General features: G+C 46.0%; 1 protein-coding gene across 3 annotated transcripts in view; it reads right to left on the reverse strand.

Annotated features, from left to right (window-relative positions):
- The window catches only part of PAX5 (paired box 5), a 688,652-nt gene that overhangs the window by 88,182 nt on the left and 573,386 nt on the right, over nucleotides 1-27,084 (reverse strand). For all 3 annotated transcript variants that reach the window (XM_069630476.1, XM_069630474.1, XM_069630475.1), the window contains one exon: nucleotides 23,311-23,412. In XM_069630476.1, the coding sequence (XP_069486577.1) occupies nucleotides 23,311-23,412 (102 nt within the window). The remainder of the gene's footprint in view (nucleotides 1-23,310; nucleotides 23,413-27,084) is intronic.

The following is a 27,084-nucleotide window of genomic DNA, read 5'->3' on the forward strand; positions in this document are numbered from 1 at the left end:
CTCTCTAGCCTACAATCTCCTGTCACATCATTGGCATTGTTGAACCTCTTGCTAATGCCTCTGATTTAGTACCTAACACCCTACAAGAAATGTTGCTGAAAAAAGAGTTGATGGCAGTCGATCTTTCGATGGCGTGTGGTACGGGTGGGTCTGGCAGATGGTTTATGCAATGCTTGATGGCTTTGAAGAACTGTATTCTTACTGTCTATTGATGGTTAGCGGTGCTTTGCTTGATCGATTGACCATTCGCATAGTGCCAGAGTTGCTTTCAGGTGCCCAATCAGATTCCTTTCCATATAGCACATCACCAGACTACATTGCTCTGTATTTTGGTGATTTTGCCCTTGTTCAAAAAGACCAGTTGATGCCTATCCAGTAGGAATAATACACGTGAAAAAAAAGAAGTTTATTTTTGCTCTCATGATACTACACTGTATTCATAAAGGTGAAGATTGCATTTCTCCTGGTTGTGTGTCAGTGCAGATGTTGGACTGGTCAGCCCCCCTGCATACATCATTGTTTGTCCAGTTTTAGGGGGTTAGAAATGCAATTGGGCAGCAGCGGTTCATCGACTGTAGTCCCAGTAAGAAAGAAATAAACGGAAACATCAGACATAACACGCGTGCATTGCACCGCTTATTGTGCCTTTTTGAACTGGAGCAGGGGGGAAGCTTTTGATTTTTACACACTTTAAAATTGCATTGCAGTTACAGCAGCTGCAGGTAGGTGTTTGCTTTGAAATGTTTGGAAACAGCCCTTTGCGCTCCCCGATTTGCACAATTGTGAAAAGGGGGAAAAGGACAACTGAATTTCTGGACTCTTTCAGATGCAATTTACATGCTTTTCGTGCAAATTCTTCATGGGCAATAATTGAAGAGAATGGGCTCCCAATCCCCGATTAGTTATGTTATGTTACTGTGATTCATACCGCGCACCGCTGCTATTTTCATGGTTGCCAGGCGTGCCAGAAAGTGGTTTGTGATCCAGCCCCAGTATGTTCTGTTTTAAGGTTTAAACTATGCACAGTTGTTGAGTGATGGTGAATTTTGCAGTTATCATGCTCTGTTATGTTGCCTAATGTTATGCCATGTTGCGCTAATGGTTGTGGATAGCCGGACACTCTACGTTTTGGTTTGCAAGGGTCTAGAAGGTTATGGGACCACAGAACTGTCCCGTTGTGAGGGAACGTGTGGATCATCAGGACCCTCTTTCTGCTGTGCTGCTTGATTAACTGTTGTAACAATCTGCTCCTTAGGTGTTACCAAGCTTTTACTCAAATCCTTTCACGATGAGAAGGCAGCCATCTTGCATGGCATGCTGTAAGAACCGTTAACTGATTTGATGATCATTGTCCTTTTGTTTACTTCACTTTCTTGCTCTTTCTAGTTTGAAACCCGTGCCTACTATGCACTCTCTGATATGAGAGATGGCCTTCTTGTTGTTTGCACCTATTCAATTCTAATTTAGCTCTAGTTAGTTCCCACTGAACCACTTTTTATTGAAGGCTGAAGACCCGGTCGTGGTCTGGTCTTTCTTTCCGTGTTGTATCCTTCATCACTTTAATATGATTTTTTTTAACCATATCTGTGTGTACTCAGGGCTGTCAATGTATTTTAATACTCTGGCAGAAGATTACATTGTGTGTTATAGTTGTGTCTCACCGTCGTGTACTCTAGGCTTCAATATTTTGTTCTTAAGTACGGTGTATTTCAAGCCTAACCTTTCTCCCAAAATGGCTACTCATGTGGTGGAAGTTGCAGGAAAGGGTCAAACCATTTCATAGCAGTTATGTAGGGTGTATTGAAGGCATGGGCAAGCGTTAGATACATAGGTACTCAGTGTTTGTGGAGTTAAGGGCTACGCTGTTGGATAACAATATGATTTTCCTGCTATGTTTCTTTAGCTAATGGTAATTAGCTCACTTTGCCATCAATTGAATGTTGCGGGACATAATATGTCTCTAAGCCTCATTGCCTTTTTTTACAGCGTGGTACCACCCTTATCTTATCACCACTCACCATCTATACTCCTACTTGACCTTATATAAGCTAAATCCTTGTGTTCTCTCCTCCACTGCCCAGTGTACAGGCCCTGGCAGTCGCTATGGTGCCTTACCATCACTGCCTCCCTCCCCACAGGCAGGGGGCCCCCAAGAACTGAAGTGATAGGAGACACAGGCAGCCACTGCTGCAATGATGGCATACATTGAGCCTCAGGTATCATCATCAGACATGAGCGGAAACACGCTTGGTGTCCAATGGCTAATGCAATAACCAGTACAAAAAATATGAATGACCCTCATATTAATCTAAGGGGACACACGTTGGTGCCAACAGTGTATGCTTACCAAGACAGTATTGTATGCAAACAACTCTTTGTTATTGGCCTTCGTTTGAGCAGTGTGAGCACCGAAATAGGTAGTAAGGAGTGGGTTAATGTTCCTGCTCAGAGTAATATCTTCAAACCTGGGAAGTCATTTAGGGGTCACCAGCGGTCCCAACTGTGACCCCCGAGGTCTCCCTCCTCCCTCACGACCTCTGTGGTCTCCCTTGCGACCTCTAAAAAAAATGTTTTTTTTTGTTGTTGTAATGCAAGCTCCTGGGCTGTGGCCAGCACCATGCGGCTCTTTACTTTTGGAGTGGCTGGCTTTCATGTCAGGCCCCTTAAAAAAAGAAGAACAATAAGAACAGGAGTGCCACAAGTCTAACACTTTCAGCACTGACCCTAAATAAGAAAGAATAGGAATGCCAAAAAATGTGTCTTTATGGAATGCTATACAGTAATTGCTAGACTCAGTAAAGGTTTATTTCAGGCACACTTTTGGGGGTGAGTCACTGATTTAGTTTGTTCTTGAACACCTCAACTCAGCCTTTCATCCTTCTGAGGTCGATAATGAGTACCAACACAGATTGGGTGATATTGGATGTATATTTTTTCTATATAAAGCGCTTAAGTGTAAGTGCTATATAATAATACATCATTATCATTTGGTCATGGATGTCTGCTTGCATTCACAGTAATTTGGTAATATGGGCCTATACACACTGATCTTAACGATACATAGGGTGATAGATTCTTGTATGAAATGTACATCACATTATAATGATATTGTAACCATATTTTTCATAGTGTACAATGCTATGTGATGCCACTTCCTGTTTTGTCAACGGGTTAAAGGTTGTGTTCCATCTCTTCCCGCGATATCACTTTGGGGTGGGGGGTGGGGTCAAATGATATCACTTCCTGTCATGTCATCAGGGGTCAAGGGTTATGTGATGTCACTTCCACTACCCCTGGCATTTTGGTGAAAAGACGTCCCTGCTTCAAATTGCCGATCAAACCGTATAACTTGTTCAGACTTCTGAGATCGATAAACAGCATTGGGATGCAATTGACCCTCTGTTATTTGCCATATCAAATCGTACGACTATAATAGCAATCACTGCACACAAATAAGTTATTGCTGCGCATGGGCCGTCTTCTGTCTTCTTGGAAGTTCCATTCCCCGTTGCCTGATATCCATCCCTCAAAACACACCACTCTCTCACCTCAACACCTCCCTAGTGTGCTGGCTGCTGACTGGGGCTTCGTGGGAATGGCCGAGTTCAGGCTTCTCCTGTCAGTAGGAATGTTCGAGGAAACAAGCCCTGGTAACGTGAACCTGACAGCTCCGCTGCCGAATTAGCGCCATTTGCATGCTAATTCTTGCCACTCTCAGCTCGCTGGCAGAGCTGTGGCGGGAGCAGCCGCTGCATGTGTGTAACAATGCTTGACTGATCGGCCTGCGTTAACGAGCAAATTATGGTAATTCTGTTATTACAAATGCATAGAAATAGTCAGAGAGGGAAGCGTCACAATACACTGCATTCCTCCCCAATCTTTCCATCTCCACAAATAGGCCCCCTATGTTTGTAACCACTTCCCTGGTCTCCCGAAGTTTGGTGTTTCTTCCCTAATACTTGGTCAGCAAATGTCAGTCTGCAGTGCGTTCTCGCATTTCCATCTATCACACTCTTTTCTACAGGCATGGTTGATGCTCGCTGTCTGTAAGCCTCCCGAACACCACAAGGCGTCCCACTCTGCACGGCGCATCGGGATCACCAGGTAAGCCCAGCAGGGCTCAAACATAAATCTACAGCGCCCAGTGCGCGAACACAAACTCATCCTGAACACTCATTTAATTTCACTGTTTGTGCCTGCAAGAAGCGTGGCTTGCGCGGACACTGCATTTTGCCCACTTTGGACTCATCTTGCTGCAATAACCTAGTGAGGCTGGTGCTAATCAGTGACCATGGTCACATCCAACATGACGGTTGCCATTGCTCACAATGGTGTCCCGCCCAAGCCCACCTGGCCTCTGTAGTGATTGGCCATCAGAACAGCAATCAGGACCAACCAGGAAGCCGGCAGGCTGGCCGGCCCCCTCACCATGACCACCAACTAAGGCCCCGGTCTGTGCCTCTGCGGGCCATGGAGGGCTCAGAGGGCCTCCTCCTTGCACCCCCCGCAGCACCTCATGGAACAGCCAATAGGCATGCAGCCTGTTACCGTACAAACGTGAGTCTTTGGAACTTTGCACCTCACAAGAATACCTGTGAGTCATGGCTGGACATTGCTATTGCTCTTTCCTCTAGCCTAAACAGCTGTTGGACCAAGGTGTGCCTATGCCATTCTGCCTTCCCGGCCTTACTTAATATTTCTTTTATTGCATTCTGTGCTTATAGTCTATTAACATGTCTGCAGCCCTTTTTGCATTGCATTATGTGCTTCTGGTGTACTTCGAATCCTAGTATGTTTTTAACATCTCTGCACCCCTGATTCGGTACTAAGGTGTTACCTTTGCATCTGTTTTCTCACTTACCTTGGCTACTAGGCTGCCTGGTGAGTTTGTACTCGTACTGAATGGTCCAGCTCCTCATCTATCCTCCTCCTATTCTCTGCTGCCCCATGGCACTCACCATCTCCCCGATCTTTTCTAATTACTATACTATCACCTGTCTTCCCTCCCTCATGAAGTCTGAAAGAAAAAAGATTAAAAAGATATCCTGACCACTAACCCTGGCCTACCTATCGCATACGCCAATGTCAGTGCAACTTGCAGACAGATTTTCACTGATATACTCTTTTCTGTCCCCTCTCCAGATCTATGGACTCCTCATCTCATCTCTCCTCTCTCTCCTCTCACATCTTCTCCCATTAATGGTGGCACTTGATGCAAAGTACTCTTGGCAGGCTTCTCATCATCCAAGTGTAACATTAATGCCTATCACAATAATAGCACGGTCTTGGTTCAGGATCCTCAACCCAACCTCCTCCTCTTTGACCAGCGCTTGCAATCCATCATCAACTTTGTTCCCACACCTGCTATCATTCCCACACCTGCTACTTCTTCCACTCTCTCTGTCCCCGCTCCTCCAACTGGTGTACCACATCGCTGTCCCCCTCCTTGGAAAACCTTCAAAGGCAGTGACCTCCTGCATATAGCCATGCTTAATGCTCGCTCTGCTATCAAACACTCTGCTGACATCTGCCTCCTCCTTGAAGACCTTGACCTCGATATCCTCACTCTTACCGAGACGTGGTTCAATGCCAGCTCAGTCACTGCTTTTGACTCGCTTCTCCCTGATGGCAATAAGATCATCTCCATGCCGTGGCCTAACCGCGCTGGCAGTGGGGTTGCCCTGATCTTCCCTGAGTGGGTCCCTTCTTCCCTCATACTCACCCAGCCTTACTCTTCATTCGAGAGCCTGCTCTGGAAACTGGTCATCTCGCCCACTTCCTCACTGAACATTGTCACTATCTACAGGCCACCTGGCACTACCAGTCTGTTCCTTTCTGAATGGGCTGATTTCGCCTCCTCTCATTGACCTCTAAACTCCTTTTCCTTGGTGACTTCAACATCCCCCTTGACTCCTCAATCATGGCACCCACTCTCTTCCATGACATCTGCACCTCACTATCCAATCACCCCTCTGTTCCTACCCAATCAGCTGGACACACTCTCAATGCCATCATCCACACTGATCTCTTGCTATCCTCCCCACTCACCTCCCCACTCTCATGGTCAGACCATTCTCTCCTCTCCTCTCATCTGGACCCTCTCTGCCATCTGACTGCACCGCCCCCCAGCCCTGCCAACCATGTTCACGAACATCCGTCCGATGAGTTTCAGCCACTGCCTTCTCATCTACCTTCATCCCCCCTCTCCCCACAATGCAGACTCTATCTCTGACTCTGCTCTCAGCAACCTCCATATTGCCATCACTAACATTTTTGACATTCTTGTCCCAGTCATGCGGATCCACCTGAAACATGCCTCCAAACAAAACACCTGTTATGACTCTGAACCTGCATCCCAGAAACGCAAGTGCAGAGCTGCAGAAACAGAAGTGGCAGACATCAGGCTCAACTAACTAGCCTGTCGCCTTCTCCAAAAGCAATGCTATCTCTCTGTTTGCTCCAAGAAAAGGGCCCACATCCAGACTTGTATCTCTGGTGCATTCAACAACACGGCTGAACTCTTTCAAATCTGCAAGGAACTAGCCAACCCTTCTGCAGTCTCCACCTTACCTCTTCCCTCCCAGGCCCTCTACAATGCACTGGCCACACACTGCACTGCAAAACCTCAGGACATCCTGAGCACCCTCGCTTCTCTGTTCCCTTCCCCTTGCCCGACCCTCCTGCTGCCTATGGTGTCCCATCCCCCCTCTGCCTTTCTCTCCTCCTTCTCTCCTATCACATCTGACAAAGTCACTAGAGTCATCCGCTCTATGAAGGTCTCCTCAAAACAGGTCTCCCCCTGTTCTTTTCCATATCTATTAAGGACAATATTGGCTGTCTTGTCCCTGCACTTGCTGATTTCTGCAATCACTCTTTTGCTACTGGGTCTTCCCCTACTCCCTCAAGCACTCTGGTGTGCGCCTCCTCCTGAAAAAACCTTCTGCAGACCAGTCCTGTCTCCGGCTAACTACCACCCCATCTCTTGCACCCCCTTGCTTGGGAAACTCTTGGAGGAGCTGGTCTTCCCCCCGCTGAGTGCATCATATGTGATTCTAATCCCATGGACACGCATTTGGGATTTGTTTCTTACTGTGTGTTGTTTACTTATTTGTAGATCTTTGAAGGATGAATTCTGAATTGCGACTATCATTGTAATAAAGCAACATTGCACCTGATGAAGGAATTATCATCCCGAAAAATATTGAGCTAATAATTTCAGCACATAATCTTTTGTTATTGATATTACTAATTGTTGATTTTGGATTTATTATGCATACTTAAAGAATGATTGTGATCAGTTTATCCATGAAGTTGACTTTTTGTGAATAGTTGTATAACCAATCACATATGATTGAGTGCATAAAATTGTATTAAGCTTTGACTGAGGCCTTTCTCAGTACTATTGGTGTGCCTGGGACGGGAGTGTCCTTTAACATTGGACACTGCTTTCCTTCTCAAGATTTAGTGGCAGCTTTTTGTGCCAGAGCCACTTTGTTTCTTCCGTGCACCCAGAACTTAGATTCCTAGATTGTCCATTACTGATAACTTTGATTATTATAAGAAGGTGTGCATTCCAGCAAATATAAACTTGCCCTAACTACCTAGCATATTGAACTTGTTGGTTGCCTACACAACCATCAATCTGGATTCTGAGCACCCAGAGGCACGGAAACTGCTGTTCTGAACACCCGTGAAGAACTACTTGAATTTCTTGATTCTAACTCTCCTGCCGTTCTCATTCTACTTGATCTCTCCTCTGCATTTGACATAGTAAAACACTCCACCCTCATAAAAAGGCTCCACAATAACTTAGGTATCTCAGAGCAGGCACTGTACTGGCTGACCTCCTTCCTCAATGACCGTCGCTCCCAGGTTATCCTGGGCTCTTTCTCCTCCCCCACCTCTATCTCCACCTGTGGTGTCCCCCAGAACTCCAACCTTTCTCCCAGGCTCTTTAACATCTGTCTTGCCCCGCGTGCACACCTAATTTCCACCTACTCCCCTTATTTTCAGTGTTATGCAGTCGACACACAAGCCTTCTTCAAACTTCCCTCTGATCCTCTCCTTACCTCCTCCATCATTCCTGACTTCCTATTTGCCAGCCATTCCTGGTTTGCTTCCAATGATCTGTGCCTCAATGCCAGCAAGACTGTTATCGTCCCCATTGGGACTCCTGCTCCCTCTTTCTTCCTGCCACTCTGGCCACCCTCTAAGGGTTATCCTCTTTCTCCTTTATCTGAAGACAAAACCTTGGAGTCATCTTCAACTCCTCTCTTTCCATCCTCCCTCACATCCAGGACCTTGCCAAGAAGGCCCACTTTCAACTCCACCTCCTCAAAGTAATCCTTCCTTTCCTCACTTTTCCCAAGAAGCTCAATGCCTCTAGAACTCTGATACTTTCTAGGCTCGACTACTGCAACAGCCTCTTCCTTAATCTGCCCTCTTCCTCTCTACGTCCCCTCTAGCTAATCCAGAATAGGGATGTGAGACTTATCCTTGGCCTCAAGCCCAGGGACTGCATATCTCCTGCCCTAAAAACTCTCCACTGGCTCCCAGTTGCTGCGAGGATCAATTTCAATTCCCTCTGCATCATCCATAAGGCTGTCTGGGGACAGCAACCACGCTATCTACAACTTGCTCTCACTAAATACTCTCCCTCCAGATCTTTACATTCCTCCAGCACCAACTCTCTGCGTTTCAAGCGATTCGCTAAACAGCGAGCTGGTGGACGATCTTTTTCCTCGGCTGTCTCCCGTCTATGCAACAGCCTCCCCCTCCCTCTTCTTCTTGAGCTGGATCTCCTCAAATTCCGGAAGCTCCTCAAGATTTTCCTGTTCACCTCCTTCTTCCCCCATCCCTCCTTTACTAAACTCCACAGTCACTGAGATTGGTGACAGGGCCTTTATGTGCCCACCTGGGTCCTGGCCTCCAACCCCCAATTGCCTTCAGCCTCCGCCCACTCACAGCACTTGCCTTAGGCGCTCAATGGCCTGCACATTCATTGGCAGTTGACCACTCTCGCCAAGTGACCACTACTAGTCACTTAACAGTTTTCAACTTACGCCCTAGCACTTCCCTCCCTGTTACTCCTAGCACTTACTCCCCCCTCAACCCTCTCTCTCTCTGCACTTGCATGCTCTGAATGCTCACAAGGCATAGTAGGACTGCCTCTCTCTTTCATTGTTATATTTGTCTTTCATTCCCATGTTCCCTCCCTGTTGCCCTGTGGGCGCTTTTTAACACAATTTACTTGATGTATAGGCATTTTACAAATGCAAAATAAATAAATAAAATAAATAAATAAATTAGTACTGTCATGTTGTCTGTGACATCTTCTCCAGCCCTGGCATGTTTTAGCCGAGTACCTTCGTTTGTTGTCTTGTAATCTCAATATTAATGTTCATATTTTTTTTTATTCAAATTGAAAGTGGTTTAAATAATCAATCTTATACACTATCACTAATGTGTCAAACCACAGTTGATAATTACAAAATTCACCTAAAAATGTATCAATTTACAGAAATTACATATCAATACAAACACATTCTTATAGAAATTGCGTTCATCATTCCAGTCTCTCAAAAAATAATTTCATTCCAACATTACACTACAGTTAACTTAAGGCGCAATTGTCTGCCATGCATACACTGAGCACAAACATTTACAAATTCATGGAATCTTGTCAAAAATCAAATCTCCTAAAACAATCCTTTCTAATGTTGTCGAAAACCAGGAAATATATCTTTCATCGGGTGTTTCAGAGTCTTCGTTAACTGTGGATTTTTGCACCTTCTGCGTGTTCTAGTTACCTTGTTAATATTGATTCTAGGGCCCACAAACTCCAAGGTTTTATCAAATCTAAATTTAGGAAAGGTACATCTTCTGGACCTAGCAGGTGATGTATATGATGGGATTTGGGGAGAAATGTAAAATATTCCTTAGCCATCTTTTTAGGTGCCTGTATCTCTTTGTTGCTACTCCAATCCCATGCCCTATCCCTTCCTCTGAACTCCTTTATTATCATGCTAAGTTAACCAGAGCATTTTCATGGGTGATATAAATGTGAAAAGGGTGCATATCTTCGGCTGCCTGGTCATGTGATTTTCCAATTGAACAACTGGCTAGTTTACACCGCAAAAGTAACAACCTTGGTAAATCGATCAAACGCTGGCCTTTTATGTTTCCTTTTCAATGAGGGTGGTGGGGCAGTCTCTCCCACACTCAAGGCCTATCTGGAAAAGTCTGGGCAGGGGGTCTGTTCAGTATTGATGTGGCGTATGGGGTTTTTCTGATTTATCTACAATTGCGGTAACAGAGGGGACATGTTTGGGCTTGTCACTGGTTGTTTGCCCCAGAACGGCAAAAGAGCTCTTGTATCATGAACACCGTCTCTTGGATATTGCCCCCTTACTTCTCTAGTTGTCCATCTGTCGGAATGACAAGGCCATTTTGAACAGAACTTTCCTGAAAGATGTACTGAACCTAGAGAACAAAACAAGGTGAAATTGCTACATTATCTACTTAAAGCATTGATCCATCTTGAGTTAACAAATTTGGTTAAAGATGCCCATTAAAAGGAAGACAGTAGTGGAGCTTAAGAAGAAGCAAGAGAGGCAGGCAGCATGGTCTGATGGTTTGAAAACAACTGCACAAGCTAATCTGCCTTTTAGCACAGTCATTTTAGCAGCACGTTTTATTTAAATTGGGTATACAACGTAATGGCAAAGAAGGTAATAGCGAAAGTAAGGTTCATTCAGTTGCCATTTGCTATAAACAAAATGACGTAACATGCCCGTCTGACAGTATTGCTCTAGAAACTGACATGCATGCGTTGTACTGCTGTCCTTGGTGCAAATCAACTCTGAAAAGATTCTGTTTTACTCCTTTCAAGATTCTACGGGTTTAGACAATGCAGAGTGGCTTGTTATTAACAGATGTTGGTTAGTGACTATTGAGTATGCTTGCGTCTGGGGCACTGTTTGCCAATGCCATTAAGGATCAGGGATAAGAAACTGTCCCTGCATGAGTAAGACGCCACCTGATGAACTCAGGAATATGTAGCAAGGAGGGCGGAGGACAGCTGTACTATAGAGATATCTAGTGGCCTGTATGATTTATTTTGAATATTTGCTGTGGATCATATCTAAGTTGAATTACTGATTTTAGTACTTTGAAATTGTGCATAATGAATTATAGTTTTAGGATGTCTGTGTATTATGATACCAACTATAAGACGTGATGTAATATGTTGGAATATGTTGTATGTGGACTCTGTCAAGGAATGCATTTTTCTATATGAAGGTTGTTGTTATTATCACAACCAAGGGGTAGTCCTCCTTTACACTGAACCCAATGTCACAAAAGAAGACTTCATTAGCTCTTCTAAAGAGGTTTACCACATTTCTCGTGTCTGTTGACAAGGCTTGCTTGTGATCCTCAGTAATCTTATCTGTTCATCATAACTTTGAAGTACATGCCTCCTTTTCTGATGATCCTGACCTCTTGTTTAATGAGCTTAAGCCCATTCCACACCTTAACCAAGCCACAGGAATATTTTTTTCAGAACCTCCAGACAAATTCTCCAACGGTTGCCCACTATGTTACCTAAATAGTAGCTTAGATCCATTGAGAATACTCCGAGACCATGGGCAATAGATGGGATGACTGGCATTAATGAAAAACCAACAATCTATTCCCCTCACGAGTGCCCCATCCCCCAAACTACTAGGCCTATTGACACTCTTGAGTCAGTTGCTCTGCTGTTCATATCAAAACCCAGCTATGCAAAGTTGCTTACCACCTCAAAGGTAGAATTTAGCAGTTGCCAAGTAAATCTACTTCCCATACTTTTCTTGGTAAAACGGATGATCTTACTTTCACTAATGCTAATTATCAGGAGTTTTTGATAAATATCGCCAAAATCTTCAATGCGTTTTGACATCAATGTTCTGCAAGAAACAAGGTAGTACATACGTCCAGTCCATACAATGTGCCTTGACCCTAATTTTGGTGGAATGGATTTCACTGAACCAAAGGTCGAATTTAAATCTGCATTAAAGAGAAATGGTGCAAGGATTGACCCTTGCTTTAATCTTGTACTGGTTTTGACATTCTCAATTAATGTCCCATTATAACTCTGTTCTAACTCGGACCTTGGTCTTCCCATACGAGTTTAATAAAGCTGGATCAAGATCCCAGTATGCCATTTTGTCCCCTAAACACCCATGGGTGACTGGGTTAAAGGCGGAAGTGAATTCAATGAGAGCAGCAAACAAAGGCGGGTGATCCTTCATCATAGCTTTCTTGATTAAATAATAAGAAATGTATAAATTGTGCAGCATCACATAGATTTCCATGCTACTACTGGTAGGCCAGGTCTTCAGCCTCTTTAGTACAATTGAAGCAAAGATTGAATTGGTTGAGTCGAGGAACGCTACCAATCTAAATCTACCGGGATCACGCTGATCACCTTTTAAAAAAAAATAGTTACCTGTACGGCATCTTGCCAAGACCTTGGAAAGGTTCCAGTCAGCATGATGTCCTGTAATAAAGGTCTTACGAATAGCGGCCATAAATCCAGCTATTCCCAATTGCAATATTGGCCAGGGTATCCGGCCGGGTGCTCTTTTTTCATATTTGTAATGATAGCAATAATTTCAACATCACTAATCTCTAGGTCCAGACTTTCTGAACCCCCGCCCCCCGATTGCTATTACCACTCTAATGATAGACCTACATGTCACCTCATGTACACATGAACCAGGAGACTGGGGAGGCAAAGGCCAATCATCTACCAATAATATGGAAGAGGGAAGTGGCCTGGGACCACCTTCTGGGAAGTGTGAACATGGGCGGGGGAATGAAGCAATCGTCTGGGACAATATGAAAGGGGCATGGACAGAAAGGGACAATGGGAATGAGGCGGGATACATGTTGGTGGGGGAATTGTGAAGTGGCATGGAGAAATCTTTTGGAGGCAACACGAAATGGGGCAGGGACATGGGTACGTCTACGGTATAGTAAATGGGTAGAGTGTCCATCTTCTGGCAGAGTGTGTAAGGGGAGTGGGGTAATCTCAGGCAGTGTGAAAGGGCAATGGGCCATTATTTGGAGAGGAATAAGAAGTTATGCTGGCCAAGCTTCTGGGACTATATGAAAGGGTCAAGTCCTGGGATCATTTGAAGTGGTGTGGAGGAAACCTCTCGAGCCATGAGAAAGGGGCGGTAGCATGATAAAAGTAGTGCAAGGCGGAGTGAAATGTGGCAGAGGTCTGGGCAATATGTGATAAATCATCTCTGGCAATATGAATGAGGCATGAGACTGGTTTAGGCGGGCAATGTGGGGTGGTGTGGAGAAACATGAAAGGGTAAATTTGCATGGAGAAATCAGAGGCAATATGAAGTTCATTTTTAATAATCAGATAATTAGCAACAAATAAAACATATTGAACAAGTAATCTTCATATAACTTATAGATTTATTGTGCCACCTATCAACCATGTACATTTAATGATAAAACAAGTAAATAAAAAGGGGGAGAGGTTAGGAAGGAGGCAGAGTGGTCAGCCTGATCATACTATGCTTGACAGTTTCATCCATATAACTCATTAAAAGTACCCCATAATCTGTCAACTGCAATCACCTGAGTGCAACGTGGAAGGGAACAGGGGCAGGAGGCGTTCCTGGGATATGTGAATGAAGGTGGCACAATGTGTTTGGAACAAAATGAAAGAGGCAAGAGACAGTTTTGTGGGCATAATATGAAGTGGCAGAGGTAGATAATTGGGGGCAATATCTGGCCCTATATGGAGCTGCATGCAGCAATCTTCTATGGGAAATGTGACAGGGCTATGAGCATCGAGCCACCTAATGGGACCACTTTGAAAGATGGTAATCTGTGTGTGACTGCATGTTCAACAGTTTGCATGTGTCCTGCATTTAAGGTCTAGCAGAGCCCTCAGTTGTATACAATTGGCATGGCGGTTGATAAGACTATTATCTAATTCCTGTTCCCCTTTTTTCTGTGCAACCCATAGAACGCAGCTAAGTCCCATGTGAAATCTGGTCCACCTGTGACATAGTCAGGGATACCACAGTCATCTCTGTGCATGCACACACTACCTTGCAGGGTTTCTATAATGCAGTGCCCTAGTCGTCTCTGCTAGTAAGTGAATAGTCACCTAATTTCTAATTACTACTCGTAGGAAATGCAATGCTCTTTAATTGTCATGTTTGCGCAGAGTATGGTCTTCTGAAGGGCGTACCACGGCACAGCCTTTTGAGGCCATAACAATGGCAGCAGGTGTTATACAAATATCAAATAACATAACATATCTCCTTAAAAAATTTTTTAACGTTGGTGTAGGATTCTACTGGTAAACAATGCATGATTGACATTGTACCCGGTGTACTAGTGTCGCGCACAGTATCAGTCACCTCTTTAGCGATGTTGATAAAAAATGTGACTGTGCATCAAGTGTTTCGATTGGTGTACCCAACTAACTGAACGGGGAAATCCTGGGCTCAGACGAATGTGGCGTTGGAGGCCCAGCACCCCCCAAAGGAATATGCACGGAAGGTGGCAAACATAAGGCCTACATATGTAGGCCTGGAGGGGGCGTGGCCTAGACAGCACCTGCAAGAGTCATGGCGGCAGCCGCTGGAGCATATCAGGTTAGTGCGGTGGGAGGGCAGGGAAGCAGGCCAGGGTTTGAGGCCACGAATCGAATGTGCAGTCATGGGCGTAATTTTAGGGGGTGGACGGGGGTGTTTGTCCCCCCCAACTTTCAGGGCACACTATTTTGTCCCCATTCATTTGAATGGGGCACCTTTTTTTCAGAGGTTATGTCCCCCCCAACATTTTCAGCAAAGTTTCTCCACTGTGTGCAGTTGTGGGAGACCCCCGAAAGTGACCGGGAGCGTGCCACAAACAAAAGGCCAAACTTTCAGGTGCAGGTTTTTCAGGGAAAAATATGCAAGTTTGCCCTTTTGTTTGCAGCAAACAGACATAGGTCCAGATATGGCATGCGGCGCATTGGTATATCTCATGCGTTTCCTTTGAGAACTGCAAATCATTATCAGGAGGGGACGGTCAGGTGCTATATCTTGTTTGGGGAGTACATTTACGCCCCCTAACCTGTTTAAAGGCACGCCACCTGCAATTGCAACACGCATCATTACAGAGGCATGCTGGTTAAATAAAACCAGCATTTCCCAAATGCAAAGCGCATAACAGAGACGATTGCAGTGACTGTTTTCCAAGGCTGCGGAGAAAACTGACTCAACAACCTTTTAAAACCTATTGATTGACGCAGTCCTGACATGGACCCGGGCCCACCCAGCCCAAAATGCTACAACCATGGCTTGTCTAAAGAACTATAAACATGATATTATGAAAGCAGCACAACCAGCCACTGCCAGGGTTTTCATACACTAGATATGATATAATTGGTTATGTATAACGCGCTTAATACCCAGAGGTTTCTAAGCGTGGACCCGGGCATCACACCTGTGTTGCTCAGTGTTGTCTTGCTTCCAAGGTGAGCACGTTGCCCCTGAGCTATCCTCCTGAGCGCTATTAACAGTGGACTAGAGTCTGTCACTTTACCTTTGGGAGGTGGGGCAGGCTTTGCTTAATTAGGTGCTCTTGAAACGTGTTCCTGCCACAACCTCAAGAGGGGGGGGGGGCAGTGTTTTATAGTGGTCAGTGGGATCAATTCAGATAAGCGTTGAAACAACAGCTGACTTTGGGGACCTAGTAAGATAAAAAAAAAACATATGAATGTTCCATTTACTGTTCTGAAATCTTATTTCTACCTCTCAGATGTCAAGAATAACGGCCCACCGACAAACCTCCCAGACCGCGGCTCTATCATGGGGGTCAGGCTGCATCACAGCCACAGCCCGCACGAGGCGCACAAAGGCCATAACAATGCTGTGATGAGCGCTCTATTGTTGAGTAAATCTTGGTCTTAGGTTCTGACTGGTCCCTTAATCAGGTAATTGCACGTAGGCTAGCTTTAAAGGAAATGCATTTGTTCAGGGTCACTGCGTGGTTTTTCATTAAAAACAAATTACCGGTGTACAGAGAGGACATCTGGGCATCGAGAGGGCCAGTAATGACTGTATCTTCAGCCTCGCCCCCCCCTCTAGACGGACGGTGTATCCTTTGCTGTCACCCTCTGTTCACTGCCCCAGAGGGAGAAGCAGAGAGTGACAGTCGCAGGGAAGGGGGGGGGGGGGGTGCTAAATGAGAGATGGGGACGGAAGCTGGCTCCCCAACGGGGAGGGAGTTGGGCCAAGTGACACACTAAAATAAAACAGAGGGTAACAAGGGCCATTGTCTCAGCACCGGCAACAAGAGAGCTGGCGCGGATATGTAAATGACCAAGCATGATTAAGCATAACCTTATTCGAATTCAATTACAGCATTTTACACGCTCTATGGTCAGGGGGAGGCGAGCTGGCACATCTTACACGCTCTATGGTCAGGGGGAGGCGAGCTGGCGCATCTTACACGCTCTATAGTCAGCGGGAGGCGAGCTGTCGCATGGCTGCTTCGCTCACAAAGAACATGGGACAGACTTCCACGGGATGGAACAATTGCACTGTTGACTAACCTGGCATATATTTAGGGCTAATTCGGAATCAGGCCTGCAATGGGTTTGCACGCCTGCCCTGGGACCGGTGGTTGTGGCGCAGCGCCGGTATGATAGCGGAAGGTTTGCGAGGAGGCCCACTTGCCAGGAACAGACTAGAGCACCCCTTTCCCCCGCCTAGAAGTGATCCGCTGTGTGACTGACCATCATCTGTCTACTCACTTTTAATCCTAATCAGGCACAAGTGTGTTTAAACCATATCGGTGAACAAAACCATTGAGTGCGCACCCAACCGACATGAACCACATGTGCCTTTCATAAGTAGGGGCCTTTTCCCCAATACCGCGTGGGCCTCCCACCGGTGGCATGTCCAGACTCTTTTGACTTGGGTGGCTAAAGTGGGGCACTGACTTGTGTAGGGGTGGCATCAGGAACGAGCACACACACACATAATGATCATAGTTTTGGATAATGGGGTGGCACCTGTGGTGGCCAATAATATTCCAGGGGTAGCAGATGCCACGCCACTGCCTCCCACTGCACGCGGACACCAAAGCAGTGTGGTAAAGATATGAAGGTGTAGGGCGCTCTAGATCGCCTATGAGGGAGTACGGTAGATCATATTGCCGGTACGGTAGCTCAGAGGGTTAGCTGTCTGGTTCAGAGAGCTAGGGGCCGCTTTGCGTCAGAGGCTCGGGGCAGCTCTGCGCAACAATGTAACCTTAAGAGATGGAAGAAATATGTGGTAACGAGCTGATATAGCCGAGTTGAGAATTGGGCGGGAAGGCCCCGAAAAGATACCACTCTGTAGCAGCAACGGCCGTAGACATGCAGCATCTTCCTCCAGGGGCAGCATTCCACGTGGGCAGTTCATTGCCAGTCTAGGGGCACAAGAGCTTACTCACATGGGCGCCTACTTTTGACTTTCACTACGCAGAAAAATTGCCCCGACCCGCACCCATAAATATCAGCAGTCAACTAAGCTTGACCTCTTCTCAGGTGGAAATGTTGCATTTTAGAGGAAATTGAAAAAGTCTAAAGGTTTATTGTAACATACAGTATCTCAGCAACAGTCACCGAACCTGCCTTGCTACCTTGCAGCTTTCTGCTTTGGGGGCCGCCACTCAACTTGAACGAATTCAACACTGCAGGTGGATCCTTGGTTCTGCTCAGAGTCACTGCATTAGCACCAGTGCAGTTCATGTGCATGGCTTGAAAGCCAATCATGTTTCATCTTCTGCAACATTGACAATGTGTGCAGGCTCATGTGTGGGCGTGCAGTCGGCAGCAGAAAGGTGTGCACATCTCTACAGGGGCAAAGCGGGGTTCATGCCGCCTTTGCTGCAGAGGTACGTGTGAAGTTGCCACCTTTGTTCCTCCTTACTCGGCACCTATGGTTACTCCGGTGCGAAGGGCGAGTACTGCCACATCTGAACTCGCGTGCAAAGGGCGAGTACTGCAACATCTCCACTCTGGTGTGAAGGGCGAGTACTGCCGCTTCCCAACCCTGGTGCGAAGGGCGAGTACTGCCACATCTCAACTCTGGTGTGAAGGGCAAGTACTACCACATCTAACTGCGGTGCGAAGGGCGAGTACTGCCACATCTGAACTCGAGTGCGAAGGGTGAGTACTGCTACATCTCCACTCCAGTGTGAAGGGCGAGTACTGACACATCTCAACTCTGGTACGAAGGGGGAGTACTGCCACATCTCAACTGTGGTGCAATGCTTTTTTAATTCACCACAAAACACGTCTCAGAAGCAGGGATGTGACGCAGTGAATGGCTGCACTTGAATGTTTCTGTTTCCATGATTTCCAGCTTGTCCCTGTCAATGAAAGGTTACCTCATGATTCTCTTTCGCTCCAATCGGAGCTTCATGGACGGGTGTCAACAAAGTGAGCCACGGCTCTACCTGTCTGGGGCTGTACACTCAAGCGTGGTGTATATCAGCGCAGATTGAGGCCTTTCAGGCATTGGTCTGGCCAAGCATCATGCGTTGGTATGATGTGCACTCATGCACCTTGAGGCATGTTTCTCTTTAGCGCACTATGCACATGTGCTTCCAGAAACCCCAATTTGACTCCAATGTGCATGCAGTCAGAACCCCCCAACCTGGGTTGTGCTAACAGAAAGTTCAAGCACCTCTCACAGTGATTAACATTTGGGAAATCCTGGTGTTTCAGTCAAAATGTGTGCATCTCAAGGTGAGGACTTAAGCATGTTAAGGAGTCTGGTCATCAAATTAGCTTCATGTGGCCATCCCTCCATGCTGCAGAACATGTATGTGATAAAGATAATCTCTGTAGTACCCACTGCTTGCCACCAGGGCTGCTAATGCAGGTTTTAACACTCAGCAGGAAGTGGCTGGTGTCCGCCCAAGATAACCCCTTTTTGATGGCAGTCATAACTAACACCCCAGGGTGGGCCACAGGTGTTCTTTTCATTAAGGCACTTCTCAAACTCAAGATGCTTACAATGCTCTGAGTTTTTACTTGATGTCCTTCGTACCTACCTTTCCTTATCACGACTATGGCCAGGCATGGGCGGTCGAGATGTTAACCGTTTTATTACAAAGGAAAGGGTTCCTTTCATAAATAGTGGACTTGGTTTTGACAAACACCCTAAGATAGGAAGCCCGGCCGCCTGCCTCCACGGTAGCCTCAGCAAAGCAGCACACATCAATGAAGAGCTTCTTATTGTTCTTAACTCCATCAGCATTCATCCCTGAACGCTGTTTAGGGCGTTCAGCATTATGATGTATTTTCCCTGTGTGATGCTTCATGGATGCAGCAAGAGTTTACGGTCACGGTTACAATACAATATATCAGGTCCCCAACTCACGGGTAGTGTCACCTGCGGAAATTATGGCTTGAGGGTGGATCTTTACCTTGAAAGTGAAGCGCCTGCAAGGATTAATATCTTGAAGGTGAAGAGCACGTGGGCGTGTGTGGTGACGACATTTGGAAAATGGCCGACCCATCTAGATGGTTTCCTTCACCCACTGCTTGCCCTCTTTTGCAGTTCCCCAACTGGCAAATGAACATACAACACTGCTTCCAGAAAGACATGCACACGCTACTGCACCAGACATTAATGTTCATGAAGGCCTTGCAAAAATGGATTCATTTGAATATGTTCATCCATGCTGCCAGTGTTGCCCCAGTACGTCTGATCTTTGGAACCTGGCGTATAACATGCAATACTTGGGGAGCATGCCCCAGCCTCACAGTCTGTAATGCAATGCTGGGAATAGCCACCAGAGTCATGGGCAATTTGTGCCCTGCGAATTAAGTTACTTGAAATATGCAAATAACAAGGGGTGTCCTGGGAGTCCCTCTGCCAGACATTAGACCTGGTTACAAGAGCCTTACCCAGAGTCTTTAGCTCACTATCTTTCACAGAGGAGAAATATCCCAAACAGATCAGTCTTTGTCCTGCCCTGGGGCAGTCCAGCACCGAAATGCTAGGCAATTATCCTCTGAACAAGAGAACCAACAGCAACCCCAGACACGTGTTTCGGTCTGGTTGAACCTCATCAGTTTGGTGTAGCTGAACATCTCTAAGAATAATGAGCAGGGGGTCCACGTCTGGATTCCCCTAGTAATTTAGGGTGAGACCCAAAGTTACTTGAAATATGCAAATTACAAGGGGGGTCCTGGGAGACTCAATGCCAGACATGAGTCCTGGTTACAAGAACCTTACCCAGAGGCTTTAGCTCACTATCTTTCACAGAGGAGAAATATCACAAACATATCAGTCTTTGTCCTGCCCTGGGGCAGTCCAGCACCAAAATAGTAGGCGATTCTCCTCTGAACAAGAGTCCCAACAGCAACCCCAGAAACGTGCTGGACTGCCCCAGGGCAGGACAAAGACTGATATGTTTGGGATATTTCTCCTCTGTGAAAGATAGTGAGCTAAAGACTCTGGGTAAGTCTCTCGTAACCAGGACTAATGTCTGGCAGAGGGACTCCCAGCACCCCCCTTGTTAATTTGCATATTCAAGTAACTTTGGGTCTCACCCTTAGTTACTAGGGGAATCCAGACGTGGACCCCTTGCTCACTATTCTTAGAGAGGCACAGATCCACCCTACTGATGAGGTCCAACCAGACCGAAACACGTGTCTGGGGTTTCTGTTGGTACTCTTGTTCAGAGGAGAATTGCCTAGCATTTCGGTGCTGGACTGCCCCAGGGCAGGACAAAGACTGATATGTTTGGGATATTTCTCCTCTGTGAAAGATAGTGAGCTAAAGACTCTGGGTAAGTCTCTTGTAGCCAGGACTTTTCTGGAATGAGCATTATGGTTTTTCGCCATTTCACTATGGTCTGAAATGAACTAATTTATTTGGGTGTGGAATCACCAGCACCAGTCACATAACCTTTGATCAGAACCATATTTACTGTGTACTATCTTGTAAGGAAAAGGCTGGCAAAGCATGGTTTTAACTAGGCTGCTACTAGGCGACCCAGGAGGATCTCTTGCAGGGAAGGAATCTAAGTGTGTACAATCACTTACTTACAACAGATTGAGCAGGAATAGTCTACATGTTACCATATATTTCTGATCCCAGAGTTCAAATGTACGTAAAGTCCTGCTCCCTAATGGGTGTGTATGTACACCACCATGAGATAGAGATTAGGAGTGGTGTTTGATCTTTTAACCATGACTTTCCACAATCTTTAAGCGTGTTGTGTACCTCTCACAACATCGAGCATATGCCACATGTTGGGACTGAAGCTTTTGTTGATAACCTTTTCAATAAGGTCAGTGGGCCTCATTACGACCCTGGCGGAGTGGGTTTACGCCAGCGTTATTCGCGGCGGACCCGTCCGCCCTACTACGAGTATCCGTAGCGCCATGGAGCGTTTTCCGCCTGGTTTCTCCGGGCGGAGAAATCCATGGCGCTACGGGACCTTGTCGTTAATTACGCCACCGTATTTTGAGGTGGCGTAATTAACGCCTTCCCCACTCCCATTATACCCTATGGGGCAAAAATGGGAATGGGGAAGGGTAAAATGGGGAATGGGGATTTACCGCCCCGCCAAGGTCGGAATGGGGCGGAAAATCCGCCAACCCCCATGGCGCTATCGGCAGCTTTCCGCCGTGCTCCATGGTGCATTTTGCACCGCGATTTCCGCCAGGGTCGTAATGAGGGCCAGTGTCTTTTTTTCAACAAGATAAGGTCATGTTTTTCAAAGAAGAACATGATTCTTAAATGTAAACTACTCTTCGAATGTAGTCATCTACATTCCATAAGATGTCAAGTACATGTTGAAGTGTATGCCTAAATAACTGGAAGCAAAACAATGATTTTGAGAGATATTGTACACAATGGAATGTTATAAAATTCCTGTTCATATTAATAAATTGTGTATTTCCAAAAGATCTGTCGAATCAATGTATCACTTATGAATGTCTGGATGTATTGAGTGACGTTTAAAGAGAGATACCTGTTGCTTCAATTATCATTTTTGAAACAAAAGTGTTTTTCTTAAAATGACAATGTGGGACTATGTTATACTGCTGAGACTGAGCTGCAGCTCTTGTAGATTAGTATAAGACTTTCAGTCACATTAACTTCTCCCCACATGAGTTGTTTGGAAAGGTTTAGTATGTCCACAGGAGTCGTTTGCAAATGCTTCTAGTGTTTACCAATGCTACTACGAGCAGGCAGAGCTTGGTTCGAGTGGTATGACAGACTCTCACGGAAAGTTTGAGAATAATAAAAACGTATGCACACCCGTGAGTGGCGATGAAAGAAGAACAAAAACAAGAGAACATTTGACCCTTTGTGTGTTGTTTCTAGCCTTTGTGTACTGGTGCATACATGCTCCACTTGGTTGATCCCATTCACGCAGTCTTTCTTCCTTGTCTTGTCTGTAATGCCTTCTTACCTAAGTAGAGCAGGTTAATCTGGAAGGAGTGCTTCCTAAACACCCTTATATGTAGGCTATCGCATCTGTAGTGCAGTGGTAGCCAACCAGTCATCCTCTAAATGTTTTACCCACATGCCCCATAAGCCTCAGCCAGCACGGTCTATGGTGAGCAATCATGGGAGTTGTAGGCCAATTGGCCAAAAGATCTGGAGGGTGACAGCTTGGCTACCTCTGCTGAAGTAAATCCACCAGATTGTAGTGCTTCACTTCTTACCCTGTCGGCAATGCCTGGCTAGCTAATCCGACATGTGCCATGACCAGTCTGCAGTGAGACCAAGCGGGATGTCTAGAGAAAACAGAACTGATTGCAGAATCCTGGACATTCCCCATAAATTCCTAAACATGGAGCACATAAGACTTTATAGTGTCACTGCATGCATCATAATGTTATGTATTGTGCACCCAACACATACAAATGTGTTGGGTGGTGCAAAACACATAGGAATCCAATAGCTAAAATAACAGAACAGCTACAAATGAAAAAAAAGTAAAATGGATACAGTGAGGACATGAGATGGTGGCAGTTCTCGAAAGGAATCGCGCGCCTATGGCGCGGAGCGAAGCACCCGGTGACCCCCACGTGCAACAGGACAGATCTGTCTGCCACAGACGGCAGGCGTGCACACTCCAAGTCTCAAAGGAAGGAGCTAGACGTTTGTCTGTTTTACATTCTATTGTTTTTTTTTTCTTCTAAAGCAGTAATTCTGTCTGTTGCATGCATGAGCAGAGAGCGAACCCAGGACAGCGCTGCGCTGAGCGGCTGATCTAAAGACTCACCAGGCACCATTCCTGTCAGCGTTGGAGCAGAGTAGCTGCCCTGTCCAGCAGGGGGGACGTGTGGAGGGTATCCTGGGAGGGTTGTGCTTGCCAAATCACGACCTGCAGAATCAAACCAACAAATCACCGTGTGAGCATTCACAACAACTAGACATGTGTTTACATCTCCCTGGGCGCCGCGTACAACGCGGGCTGTGCATTTGTCATGCCCGCTTTCTGAATACCAAAATCACGTTTTTTCTATTTTTACATCCTCTACTTGGCAGGAAAAGAAGGATATCTTATTTTTTTTTATTATTTAAGAACCGGCCAAACACTGAAAATGTGTAATAACTTGAGGGATAAATAGAAAAGATCAACACCACGCCAAGCTAGTGTACTCACTTCCTGTTGCCCGAGCACCTCCATCGTTAATAGAGGATAACAGCTGTGCCTATATTGAGTAGAACATACACACATACCCAGTGCTTGGAAGACGATCACAAGTCTCACTCCTTTCTTAATACCCAATCTTCTCGCAACATGCAACACCACACACCCTATGCAACCTCCACATTGCCCCTCAACCCCGCCACTGTTGTGTTCGCCTTTGGTATCAGGTCTTGCACATACCAAACCCTACCAGCACAACTGCTACATTGCGGGGCATTTCCATTCATGATTCTGCGAGGCAATGGTTATCTTTGAACTCCATTGGATATCAGTCATCTATGAATGTAAACACGAGTATGCGTACTGTAGGCAGCTTCCTCAGTTATCATAAGCCATTGCCCACAAACCCGTGGCACGAACCATTGTTTTACCGGTCTCTGAAAAATGCTGAGATAAAGCACTGTATATGCTCTTTAGTACAGCGCCATAATTCCGACCCCATAGTTGTGTGGCCTTAACTTTGGTAAAATGTTGGGCAGGCCAATAATGAGGAAAGAACATAATGAGATAAACCCATGGAAAACAATGACATCACAGTGAACTTTCAACGATCATGTACCAGGACGGCCTTGTGACACAGGAATAGGTAGCTATCTGTACAGCCGGGAGGGCTTGTGTATTTTGAAATAATTTCTCTGGAATGAAGGTCACCTTGCAAAATGACCATCCATGTTCCCACAACATTTGTGTCAAGAGTTTTTTTGTAATTTTAACAATGCTCACATGTGCATTAGGGCAATCACAAAGGAAAATCGTACAATGCGCCTGGACAATTAGCAGCGGAAGAACCCACATCATCCAGTCGGCTTTGCCAGAATGTAGTCTTCATTTGAACAGGGGTGTTGCTAGGTCTGGAAAAGATCCGGGGCTATGCTAATTTGGGGACAGTCGGGACTGGGGGCTATCTAGCCTTTTTGGTTGTAACCCCTGAGCTTCTATCCGGGACTACAACCAAAACACCCGGGGCTATACCTCCCTATGGCCTCCCCCCTAGCAACGCCTCTGCATTTGAAGATGAAAGCCACCATTCCAAGTTACTGGCCGGCACCTCATTCCCAGAGCGTCTATGTTCTCAGCCGGGTCGTGTTCAACCTGTTCTCCTTCCCCGCTCCCTCACCACCCCTCTCCTCTCCTTGGCACATTCTTCACTGCTTACTACACCACTCTCCAGACAGATGCCGCCACATCGCACTCAAGCCTCATTCCTCCTTGCCAGCCCCTGCCAACACCGGCCATGGCAAAGGAAGAGGTGGCTGTGCAGAGACCTGTGTTTCATTTCAGTGGTGGTCATAACTTTTTTAGTTCTAAATTCATGAACTGCAGCTCACCCACTTGCAGCAGCCTCTGTTTTCATTCACAAAGTGGGGCCTTTGCTTCCCGCATCTTTGGCCCGGGAGCTACTAGCCCTAAGAACCCCTTTTTGGCTGTACCTACTGGTGTCAAGCCATGGGTCCTGTGAAAGACCTCACTCTCTCGGGCATGTTTACTATGGCTGTTAAAGACTGGCAACAGCCCTCAGAGGGGTGTTGTGCTGCTTAATTAAAGGCAAACACACATCCATTGATGGTAGATGAAGAGCAGCTGATCCATCCCGTTTGCCCTTCACAGTTGAAAGAACCTGAACAGGTGGCCTTGATCAGTTCGTAAATTTCTCAGAAGAAATGAAAGTTTAACTCCTTTGTATTGGTTTATGGTCATTGCATCGACATGCATTTGCATCACATTTTTTCCATCTAAAAAATGTGCATCAAATGCATTTTCCCCAACCCCCGTTTTTTACCCTTTATAGTACGCCTAAACATAAATTAACCCTTTACCCCCCAAAAATATGCATTCAATGGACATTTTTTAGATGGAAAAATGTCGATGCAATGGCATTAGATGCAATGACCTTTGTATTGTGTCATGATCACCTGCATTACACCAACCCTTCATTCCCAAAAATAAGATCTGGCTCAAGCAGTGCTTAGTTATGTATTTGCCCATTTTTGAGCTGTACTCAAGTAAGGCCGGTGTCGGAATTGGGACCCATTTTTCCGGATTTTGAATCCGAAAAAAGTGTCTCCATGAATCGTGAATCTGGACAAATAAACGGTCTGCGCCCCCTGCTGAGCCACATCAATACACTGCACCCACGGTGACCTGCCACTCTCAGAGGTCAGAGACATTCCAAGCTCCAAAGAGTACAGCTCTGGCTTGTCTTTGTTTTCTTTTGAACTTGAGCGCATGCAAGTGCAGTAAAGGGTATTGTACAGCCGGCGCAGCCGCAGTGAATGCCTGTGAGTGGCTATAGCCTGATAAAATGTGCAATTGGTGGATGAATAAAAATGGCAAGCATGCATCAACATGCACGCCGTGTGACACACGACTGAAAAGAGTTGCTTTTTCTTGCACTGCTTTGCTTTCTAGAGAGGTAATACTTTTTAGGCGTACATTGATCTGCATGATGGTAATTGTAGGCGTCTATTCAGCATGTGGAAAAGGAAGCAAGAATCAGGCTACCTTTGCTCCTCTGCATGTCAGGCTCTCTTATATCATTTCTGCACAGTTCAAGTCATGTTTGTTATTTTAGCCATGTGTTTTTACACCTTTTAAAAGCCTGCCACTTGTCTGGCATGGCTCCACTCCTAGACCCACGCCATCACTCTCTTTTTCCCGCGTCATGGGACCTCAGAACATTTTTCCCATTTCCAGCACTGAGTGGGGGAGTAGCCATAGGGCCTCATTACACGGTAGGCGGTGGACCAAGGTGCTATTAGCACCTTGGTCCATGCCGGTAAATTACCGGCACCGCCTTGGTGGAAAGGGGAATTACCGCCCTACTCCAAGGTTGGTGGGGCGGTAATTCCCCCTTCCACCATTGCACTTCCCCATTCCCATTTTTGCCCCATAGGGCATAATGGGAATGGGGAAGGTGCTAATTACGGTACCGCAAATTTGCGGTGCGTAATTAGCACCAAGGTCCCTTTGCGGGTTGGGTTTTAACGCCTGCAAAAAGCAGGCGTTAAATTCCCCAACCCGCAAAGGGACCTCGTAGTCTGGCGGTAAGGGTTAATGGTCACCGTTACCATTAACGGTGACCGTTAACCCTTACCGCCGTCCGTGTGATGAGGCCCATAGACTTTTCAGAAACATCATCCTCTGTTACGGGTGGTGGGGATAGTGGAGGGCTTCATAGGGCACCATACCTCTGCCAGGCACCCCAATGCTGTGCCAGGAAGAAATGTATATGCTGTATTTTTGCTCAGATTACTTTTGTGATGCGATACCACACGACTTTCGCTTGGCAGAGAAAAATACGTTCCACCCTGGCAGGTCGTAATTTTCTCAAACATGGGTCTT

The sequence above is a fragment of the Ambystoma mexicanum genome, chromosome 6q, assembly GCF_040938575.1.
Source record: "Ambystoma mexicanum isolate Mex_15411 chromosome 6q, UKY_AmexF1_1, whole genome shotgun sequence".
Classification (NCBI taxonomy): Eukaryota; Metazoa; Chordata; class Amphibia; order Caudata; family Ambystomatidae; genus Ambystoma; species Ambystoma mexicanum.